This window comes from Myzus persicae, unplaced genomic scaffold (assembly GCF_001856785.1).
Source record: "Myzus persicae strain clone G006 unplaced genomic scaffold, MPER_G0061.0, whole genome shotgun sequence".
Classification (NCBI taxonomy): Eukaryota; Metazoa; Arthropoda; class Insecta; order Hemiptera; family Aphididae; genus Myzus; species Myzus persicae.
In genome coordinates, this window is record NW_019101460.1 from 1 (window position 1) to 11,608 (window position 11,608).

General features: G+C 28.8%; 2 protein-coding genes across 2 annotated transcripts; both read left to right on the forward strand.

Annotated features, from left to right (window-relative positions):
• The first annotated feature begins 637 nt into the window (after positions 1 to 637).
• On the forward strand, positions 638 to 1,914 carry LOC111029216 (D-2-hydroxyglutarate dehydrogenase, mitochondrial-like). Its single transcript, XM_022308159.1, has 3 exons — positions 638 to 1,193; positions 1,280 to 1,448; positions 1,539 to 1,914. The coding sequence occupies exons 1-3, from the start codon at positions 990 to 992 to the stop codon at positions 1,802 to 1,804; spliced, it is 639 nt and encodes a 212-aa protein (XP_022163851.1). The 5' UTR covers positions 638 to 989; the 3' UTR covers positions 1,805 to 1,914.
• Positions 1,915 to 3,473: 1,559 nt separating this feature from the next.
• Positions 3,474 to 6,207, forward strand: LOC111029182 (pre-mRNA 3' end processing protein WDR33-like). Its single transcript, XM_022308077.1, has one exon. It carries the CDS (start codon positions 3,784 to 3,786, stop codon positions 6,064 to 6,066), a length of 2,283 nt encoding a protein of 760 aa, XP_022163769.1. The 5' UTR covers positions 3,474 to 3,783; the 3' UTR covers positions 6,067 to 6,207.
• The last annotated feature ends 5,401 nt before the right edge of the window (positions 6,208 to 11,608 follow it).

Here is an 11,608-nt window from a genome sequence, read left to right on the forward strand (position 1 = left end):
TTTACTAACAGTATAATGTGAGCAAGTATGTACTCCTCTGTTTCACAGTTAGAATCGTATTCACCTTGTTAATGGTTAAATTTAAATTCAATAATAAATCATCGCACATGAAAAATATCCTGGTGAATCCAGTCTGTCAGCATATATTTAAATTACTATCATAAAAATGTATTTTACTTTTAGTAATACTGTAATTTGAATTCATTTGAGCAGAAAACATTACATTTATTTTGTTATTAATATTAACTATTCAGTTAAAACATTTTAATTAACATATTAACAATTTAAATTAATATAATATAAAAAAAACACATAAACACGTAAGTCAATCTGACTCGTAATAGATGAATGATTGTACATACACAACAAATACTAATAATTATTATTATCGATGTTCGACAATTGTCTGTAAGCTGAACTCGCCAAACAAAATATCAATGTTTTGCTAAAAAGTAGATAAACACAAATCAAATTTATTTCTGCCTACATTGCTACATAAATACCAATGTGGTCATGCTCTACTATTGTTATACAGGTATAACTTCTTTCACATTTATTTGGTATACATTTCCAGTACACAAGTAATTAAGTATTATTTTCATTAAAAATGTATAACAATTGTATTTGATAAAAAAGTAAAAGTGATATAAAAGAATAATACATTTTTTTTAAATCACCAAATTACTCAACATGGGCATGGTTAGCCCTAGGGTAAATATGTCCCTATGTGAAATCACAATAGTTTTAATTATATTATTTTAATTATAAATAATATATGACTCTGTCTAATTGTATGATATAATTATATCTATAATTATATTATTTTTGCCACCCAAAAGAAAGAACCCATAACTTACTTGTTTCCTAATGGAAGACCTGATTGTGTTCATTATTATTTATTTACAGGATTAGAATCATTTGATAAAGTATTAAGTTTCTTCTCGTTAGTACGGAAAGAATTTTCTAATAGTCTTTCATCATTTGAACTAATGGACTCTGTAGCAATAAAAAGTGTGCAAAAAAATATTGGCATTAAGTGTCCAATAAATGACAGCCTGAAATTTTATGTTCTTGTAGAATTATCAGGTGATAATAATTATATCAGTCATTCCATTCAAGAATTTTTAGAAAAAGCCTTAGATGAAGAAATAATTTTAGATGCTACTGTAGCAGACCAACCGTCACTAATTCAAGTAATGAATATCTATAGAGAAAATATAATAATAAACAGATGAACAACAAAGTAAATTATTTTATTTAGAAAATTGAAAATGTTTAGAATTTATGGAAAATAAGAGAAAATATTCCTGAAAGTTTATTAAGATATGGATACGTCTATAAATATGATATAACTTTACCTCATGAGTTATTTTATGAGATTGTGCCTGAAATAAGGAAACGATTAGAAAAACTAGATGTTAAAGCGGTTTGTGGCTATGGACATTTAGGTAATAATTTTGTATTTATTGTTTTAACAATATTACATTTTAATTTTGATGTAATTTGTATTTTATATTGTACCATATTTGTATTTATAGGTGATGGAAATTTACATTTAAATGTGGCTACAATAGAACATAATGCTGAAATAGCCTCAGCCATTGAACCTTATGTATATGAATGGACTAGCAAATACAAAGGAAGTGTAAGTGCTGAACATGGAATTGGATTTTTAAAGAGTAAATATTTGAAATATTCAAAATCCAATTTAGAAATAGATTTAATGAAAAAATTAAAAAATACTATTGATCCAAAAAATATATTAAATCCATACAAGATTTTTCCGCAAGATGATACTAATTGAGTTTCAGTCTTATTAAAAAAAAATTTTTATTGTTTTTAAAGTGGTTTATTATGTTGTCAACCATTTAGTATATAGAGATATCTATTAAATATGAATATTATTTAAACAAATTGTTCATTTCTTTTTTGTGGTATAAACTAATACAGGTATATTGAGGTTTGCGAATTAACAGTCACAAAAGGCCAGTTAACCAACAAATTTTCATTTAAATTGGTATTGGATACTAACTATGAAGTTAAAAGACTGTAAAACTAAGTACTTATATGCATAACAATAAAGTCTTATAGTCATAGACATTGCTAATACGACATACAGGAACCACCTGTATTACCCAGGCTACATTTCTATGTCTATGTAATAGGTGTAACTATGGGAGAAATCTGAGCACGCCCCCCCCCCTCCCCATCAAAAATATTTTTATAATTATTTATTTATCTAACTTTTTAGTTAATATTATATGTTGTAAGAGGGCCGCAAAAAAATAAACACAAAATAGTCCATAAATCAGTATTAACATTTTAGTGTTACTACCCCCCCCTCAATTTCAAATGGCTGGACACGCCTATCTCTATGTATTCTCTTAAAAAAGTATAAAAACTACTTTTCTACATATATAATTCTATTAATTTCATTATTTATAAATTGTATCATTGAACTTTTACATTTTACTTTTTAAATTATTTAAATTTGAATTACCTATTTTTACATAATATATCACATTGTTTTTGCTTTAAGACATTGATAAAACATTTTAGGACAACCTTTAAATGTATGTACAACAAACAAATACATTTTTGCACTTATTTAAATATTTTAAATTTAGCCACCTATTTTTATTATGACTGTAAATAGAATAAATTAATAAATAACATACTTGATCTCCATTAGTTTTGATGTTCAAATTATATGAAGCTGTATGTAAATCAATCAAAATTCAAAATATCTGGCAGTTTGGGATAAATGCTTGATCGGGCGAAATGTAAATTTTTTTTTGAATTAGTGTCGTCAATGTACTAATAGCTCACAATGTAGTATTTTACTTATTTTTCCAAAAGGATCATCTACATTTAGCTTTACGTTTTAAATTATTACTTATCTGTTGTCTATTTAATTTTCGTTTGACCAAATATTGTATCAAAACAAATCTAGAAAAAAAAAACAAGTAGAAAGAGACAAAACGTCAAATGTATTTTAGATATAAATCACAACTATTAGTTTTAAACATATACCTATTAAGATACAAAATTTGGTAAGTTTCTTTCCCTATTTTAATTATTTTTTTACTTAAAATCCACAAATATCAGTTTTTTTACTATAATGTAAAAATATTAATCCTGACATCTGCTGGCAAACAAACCAATTTGAAAAAATAAAGAATATAATTGGCAATACAATATGTTATAGGTAATGCTAAAATTAATTACACTATTGTTCTTGTGTATTTTGTTTATTTTCTTGTACCTACCTCCAATTATAATTTTGTAATTAAAAGTATTTAATAAATACACCTTGAATCTTGATGTAGTTGATAATTTATATAATATGTTTTATGGCGGTAGTTCATGTTATCTACATCTTGGTTGAAGTTGATACAATACCTGGAATAAAATATTATCTGGTTTTTTTATTCCATGTCGCTCTTGATGTGATTAGGGACGCATCATGCGTTATTATTCTTCATCCTGATCCTGGTAGTGTATTTTACATTTGTGAGTAGACGGTATCTTAAATCATAATTCATAGTGAATATGGTCTTACTTAAATGAAAAGTGATTTGTAGTTACTAGTAGTTAGTGAATATTAAGTAAAGCTTCGTGCCGCCGTCCCTGTGTAGTGTGTTTAGTGTTTTTTGATTTGTGTTTTCTTATTAGATTTACGTAAAATATTTATTTCGCGTCGGACTTCGAAGTAGCTACTATGGTAATGACATATTTTAATTCTTAGATTTATTAATATTTTGTATTAAATCGTTAAAAAATATGTCCATTACTGTGGATACTTCTTTTTTGGTACCTCCACCTCCAATAAATTTTTCGATTCCGCCGCCTTCAACCAATACATTCATTCCGACAAACTACAGGTTTCAAGGCCCAATACCTTTACACATCCGTGGTCCGAGTTTGGGTGGTCCACCAAGGCATCAACTTAACAAAAGTGCACCACCAGTTGATGTAGATTTCGATGGCAAACGTTTGAGGAAATCAGGTCTTCGTAAAACTGTGGATTACAATGCATCACTAATTCGGATGCTTCAAAATCGTATTTGGCAAAGAGATTACAGAGATCGACCATTTTTACAACCAGATATATTATATACTCCTCAACTTTTACCTCCACAGTGTTATGTGGATAATTCTGTAAATTCAGTTACTACTGCTTTTGTCAAAACTGTTACTAATAAAGTACGGTGTCCTGTATTTTGTTTAGCATGGACACCCGAAGGTAGACGTTTAATAACTGGTGCGTCTAGTGGAGAATTTACTCTATGGAATGGTCTTACATTCAATTTTGAAACTATTTTACAAGCACATGATTCACCTGTTCGGTCAATGGTATGGTCTCATAATGGTAACTGGATGACAACTGGTGACCATACTGGTTTCATTAAATATTGGCAATCAAATATGAATAACGTTAAGATGTTTCAAGCGCATAATGAAGCTGTTAGAGGTATTAGTTTTAGTCAATCAGACGATAAATTTGCAACTTGTTCAGATGATGGAACCATACGTATTTGGGACTTTTTTACTAACAGAGAAGAAAAAATACTTAGAGGACATGGAGCAGATGTGAAATGTATTGATTGGCATCCGCATAAAGGTCTTTTAATTTCTGGTAGTAAAGATAATCAACAGCCAATTAAACTATGGGACCCAAAAACTGGTCAATCATTAGCCACTTTACACGCTCATAAAAGTACAGTTATGGACGTTAAATGGAATGCCAATGGTAATTGGGTTGTGTCTGCTTCCAGGGATCACTTGTTAAAATTATTTGATATAAGAAATCTTTCCCATGAAGTTCAAACATTCAGAGGTCACAAAAAAGAAGCTAGTACTATTGCCTGGCATCCATATCACGAAAACTTATTTTGTAGTGGTGGTTCTGATGGTGCTATATTATTTTGGAATGTGGGTGTAGATAAATTTGTTGGATCTGTTGATCAAGCTCATGATAGTATTGTTTGGTCATTAGCTTGGCATCCATTAGGTGAGGTTTTGTGTTCTGGTTCAAATGATTACACTTGTAAGTTTTGGACCCGAAACAGACCTGGAGATAAAATGACTGGAAAATATCACTCAGTAAACACAGTTTCTAACATGTTAAAAACAGATAATATGTGCGCTGATGCTCAATCGACTATTCCTGGAATGGGTCTAGAAGACATTGATGAAGAAGATACTAATAAAACGTTAGTTGACAATAATACCATACCACTTTTAGATATTGCCTCTACTGAAGAAACAACCAGAGTTCGACAAATCAAGAAAATCCCTTACTCTAAACCTATTCCTAAGAATTTCCAAAAGTTTTGGAATGAATATAAGACTAATGATGAAATAATCGAAGATGATGCTGAAGAAAATCTTGGCCCTGATAGTGATGTAGTCAATAATGTTGTTGAAAGTTTAATGGATTTGATACCAGGTTCTAGACCAGCAAGTGAATTGAAGCCGGAATCTCTTCTTATTTATGGACAAATGATAAAAGTAGATCAAAATTCACCATTAGCGAATGCAATTAGGGAAGGTCGAGAATCATTAATGCGTCTTCTTCATTCTGGTGCAATTCCAGAAGTACGGCAACATCTATCTTTTGAAAGCAATAAAGATCCAATTTATTCATATGCAGCCAAACACCTTCAAAAAGATCAAGACTTACGCAGAAATCAATTCATTAATAATGTAAATGTCAACTTTCCTATGAATCAAGATGTTGATCTTAGAGTCAATAATAATTTTAATCCAAATTATGGTTCTTCTGCTAATTTTCAAACAGCTTCTAATGATAATTTTAATAGACCAGTTATACATCAACCATCAAACACAACTGGATACAACCAACAACCGAGATCTTATTACAATAAATCACATCCTTACAATAACAACACACAAAATAATAGGCCATCTCGACAATATGGAAACAATCAAAATGGCATGCGAAATGCTCCGCCACCTAATTTAATGGACTCCACCTTTTCAAGGCCATCCACTTACAGACCAAATTCACAAAGACCACCTCAAAATTATAACAATATGTGAATTTTTCTGAGTGGGTACCGAGTTGAGATATAAAACTACTACATGGTAATATTCGATTTATAAAATATTGTAAAATACTTGTTCATGTTTTGCATATAAAATATAAAATCATTTCCTTATTATAGGTAGATAGATACATATAATTATTTTATGTATGTATATATATATATATTTTATTTTAGAATATTAACCAAAAATTAATGTTCCATGTAACATTTTTTTTCTGAATATTGTTGTTCATAAATTATTATTGTTGTATTGTATAAACACCTTCAAAGCATTTACTTTTAAAAAGTTAAAAAAAAAAAAAACAGAAAAATAATAATTATATACTAAAATTGCATATTTTAATCCTATTCCCGTTTTCCAAAAAAAAAATATTGCTACATGTAATAATTCTTAATACAATGGATTTCCCAGTTGATATAGCAATCTATATCTAAATTATTTTTCAGGTGGAGCCCTCTTGAAGTTAATTCTCTCCTCCCCCCACCCCCCTCACGCAAAAAAATACTGCATTTGATAAATGCCTTCTGTCATAGAGTAAATAACTTATATAAATTTGTTATTTAAAATAAACGGTATGATAAAATGTATAACCCGGGTGGCCGGGTTTGACAACTTAATCTACCTTCTACCAAGAATGAAATATTAATTTATTGATACTGTAATTAAAAGTAAATTGGGCTGAAAAAAAAAAATTGCTAGCTGTCACGGGAGGGGAGGGGGTGAGAGAGGACTTGTACTTATGGTATATATTTTTTCAATTTTATTATAAATAACCATATCTTGCACAGGAATTAGTTTGTTAGCTAACTATGTAATATATTTTTGACATAGTCATTTGGGTGGTTTTAACCGAACATAAAATTCTATTTTTAATATTAAAATATATAACTTTATCTAGGACAATTTAACATAAAATAAAAGATTACTATGAAATACAATGTTCCCTCTCTTGATTTTTGAAGTCAATATCCAAGATAATTGATTTAGATTTTTGTGCATAAATTATTTGATGGATATCGTGTGCTGGATACTACAACTTATTTATTCCAGAAAAATATTTTTATAGGCTTCTAAATTATTGCTACCAAATTTATTATTTAAAATAATTTTGAAATTTACAGGTAACGTTTTAGCTTCTGTCGCCCAAAAAAAAAATTATTGTGAATTTACGCTCAACCAAAAAATCTAAAAAATATATCTATAAACACAATTTATTTATATTTGACAGTAACCTATTGAAACAGACTAAAAAGTTTCATTTTGTATGTCTATAAATAGCTCAAAAATATTAAAAATATTTTATCATTTATTCCGAACTAATAATATCAACTTGGTTAAAGCCTTAAAGTAGCCTTATTCGTTTTTCCTAGGTCACTTTTAACTTTTGAGTTACAACCTGTGAAAAAAAAAATATTTTGTTCTAGTTTTGCGTAACAAATTCCCCTTTTCTCGATTATTTTGATGAGTTCGGGAAATGTTTAAAATACCAACTAGTTCCCATTTTTTACCACAAATCAACACCAATGAAAAGCGAAGAATTTGTATTGCCCCCAAAGGTGATGACATATCTACTGTGTTCCGCTTAGAATCTAAAAGGGGGAAAGTAGGTAACCGCTCTGCTGGAAAGTTACAACTTACAGATACTTAAGTTCTAGGAAACCAAAATTTTAAATAAGTTTTGAAGGTAAAGTTCCCCTAATCAGTCTTAATCTAACTTATCCTGGTTAAAGTGGTACAAAGTGGCAAGGGGTATGTGATTCATATTTTATTGAGCGTCCCATATAATGTTTTCCCGTTGAATCATTAATTTGTTGAACTAAAATATTTTTTCTCGAAATAGGTATTGATTGCATTTGTTAATATAGGTGCCTATATATTAAATTTAATTAAATAGGTAAAAATTATAAGTATAATTAGGCCCATAATAATTACATTTTTCTTATTTCCTAGTACCTACGCTTAATTTCACAAAATAGTTTTTTTTCATTTATATAAGTAAGTACGTATTATAAATTAATAAAATTAAATGTAGGTAACAAAACAGTATCAAAATAAACATATAAATTAAATTTTTCTTGGGAATTAGCCGATAACCTTAGAAAGAAAGAGGTGAATGGGTAAAAATTAAAAATATATAGAGCTGGTGTAAAAACTGTAGGAGGAGTAACAAACCCCATACTATCACCCCAAACTACGCCCCTGTATATAGACAGTAGGTTTCGAGTTTGCCTACCCATGTCGTCTTTAAAAGTAGGTAAGTCATTGTGATGCATACGTGGTTAATTGTAATTCAATTATAACTGATATGCCATTGTCACGGCCTAAGATGCTTTTATTACCATTTTCTATGTATACATTGTACATGGTGATATTTTGTAGTGTTTTGATATTATAGAAATATTAAATTAAAAATATTAATTAGTAAAATAGGCATAACTTTTTTTTAATGAATATCCTTAACATAAATCAGTAAACAGGGGGGTTATGGGGGCTAGAGTCCTCCACGTAAGGCCACATTGAAATTTTTTATTGGGGCTTCCGCCTCCCCTCAATATATTTGACCACCCTACGCCTATGAATTATCTATTAGGAAATAGTAATACAGTATCTACTATTTATCAATAACGGTTGAAAACATTTTTTGCCGAAATTATTGCTCTTGAAAATTTCATTGTGTGCATAAAAAAACTAGTCTTAACTATTGTAATAGTAATAATAACAAGTCGTTGATTGGATTTAGCACTTGGTATATTTTTAACGTAGATAAATCTACTCTATACTTTTCTGATGTCTGTAAGAAGAATAATCTCTGAGATTTTTGTAAACATCAGTCAAGTAATTTTTGAGTATATAAGCAACAATTATTTAGTTTTGAGATATAGGTAGGTTGTAGGTACCTATAGTTTCTTTAAGTGAAGTCATTACGATTGCCGCGATTTTATGTATGAGTTTACCTCATCAGCACGGGTAACCAATGACAACCAGTTATACAAAAAAAAAACTAATTTCTAACAGTTTCTACTATTACTATTAGGTAATTATTATAGTCTATAGACTATAACCAATATGGTTATTATCAAAAAAAAAATTTGAAATTCATCCTTTAGCTGACGCTTGCAACTTTTAAAATTAGAACTTTAGAAAATTCACACCTACCAATAATTACATGTACTTGGAAAATCTCAATCATCTAGCTCTCATAGTTGATCAGTCTTTGAGCCAGAAGTTAGGACATATCCAATTACATATGTCGAATATAAATAACCTATACTAATAATTGGTAAGTATGAAAATAATTTTTTATACTGTATCTAAACATTTAAAACATCCAATAAAAATGTTTGTGGACACTGAACAGTGAGTATCAATAAACTAGATACAGGTAATAAAATAACATTTTGTTCAAAAAAATATTTGTTGTTAAAGTTGTGTTGTTCGCTACCTGCTTTATGTTTTAAATATTTTCTTCTTGAATCAGACGCAATTAGAGGAAGGACGACTTGGCTCCCTAGTTTTTTAATCATATTTATTAATTACTAGCTGCCCGGTCTTCCTCCGGAAGAAATTATTTTTTTATAATTTAATTTAATTTAAAAACATAAGACTATTTTTTGGCTATACAAATAATACAACGATTATAAATTAAAATAAAAGAAATAGACATCGTTATTGGTGAATATAAGAAAATAATTGGTAATTAGTTAATTATTATTATTATTATAATGAGGGTTCAAAACCGGTTTCCTTCGTCTCCAAAATCAAGTTAGATTCTTAAATATATATATAAATAGATCAGGGTTTATGCTACCGAAACAATTCTAGCCTCCTTCCCCCACCCCTAGAAAAATGTCCCTATTTGCGCCTATGGTTTGTAAAATGAACTCTGTAGGCTTTCGCTAGAATTTAACCATCATCTTTACTGAACACGGTTCCACTGATATGAACTAGGTGCTACTCATGAAAAACTTTGCATTTAGATTTTCAATGATTAACTTTAAAAACTGTGCATGTTTTTATACCTAAACGTTTAATTAGAAAACCTAGATACAAAATTAATTACAAATTGTTGTCAACATTTGAACTTCAAATGCGTATAAAAACAAATCGTACCTCTGTATCTTTAATACTTTTTAATAGCTATAATAACATGATATGAAAACCTCGTATAATTGTTCAAACATTAGGTTTAATATGAAAAATTTTGTGCTATTTTAACTATTATGTAATTTGCTGCAAATGTTGAAGAATATCGTTTAAATTAAAAGTTAAGCTACGCTTATAAAAAAATATGGTGACTATTTTCGATCATTTTTAATTGATAAGTGAATAACTTACAATACCTACTTGATCATGATTTTTGACCTAACGAAATTTTTTATAAATTTAGTTATTTTTTAAGATATAATAAATATTTAAAAATCTAAAGATTAATAGTGTCAAATGGTAATACTTGGTGGATCATTTAAGAATATACTTTATACTAGTACGATAGAACTAGTCCACGATATAGATTATAGATACATTTTACATCGAGAACTATGCACCAAGTGACACTATTTTTAAAGTACCTAATAAATTATGTTTGGAGTATAATTTTAAAAAAAAAGAAAGCCGGTATAAATAAGACGCAGTAGCTGTGAGTGAATAAAATTTACCAACTACAATATTCGGTCCTTAGGAGGAGAGCATACTACCTGCCCCTCAGCAGACGGATAACCTAATAACAAGTAAACCTTTCTTTTTTTTTTTCGTTTGAACCGACAGCAGAGGAGGATCTATGTGAACACTACTACTAGTACTACTCCTAAATAACAAGTAAACCTAGCCTACACTCCTAGGCTGAAGAATATACGGTATATCTAATCAGTTAATTAAGACTAGTGGAGAATCTTAAACGGCTTTTAAATAGTTTGTAACTTCTGTCTTACCGCCAAGTATCCAAAATCGACTATTTCGGCATGAAATTATAAATATAATTTTATTTTTGGGGGGGGGGGGCTGTTTGATGACTGGTAAGTTGTAGTTATGAAGGTTAGAAATAGGTACATCACCAAAATATGATATTTATAAATAGACAATATGTATATACCTAAACATGATGCGATTTTAAATATAATTTTTTTAATTTTTATTAATATTTTGCTTTGATTATTTAAGTACAACTAACATACATAAAGCTAGTAACTTGTACCTAAAAATTATGGTTACCTAAATGTTATTTTGTATTAGTGTCTAGTGTATATAACTGGTTATATGCTCAAATGTCAAACAAAAAACAAGCCGGTTAAAAAATAAAAGTTTATTTAAAGCACCCGAAATAAAAAAACAAAAAAATTATCAAAACTTTAAACTATGCATTATTTATATACCTACTATGTTTTATTTATCATTAGACTTGTATTACAAAACATTTTGAAATTTAAACTTTTTTAAAACCAAGGAGGCAAGGACTAAGGTCCATCTTAATTCATAGTCCATGTTTAAAACCAAAAACCTTTTGAATTTTAATTGTATACTTAGGTATACTTTAATA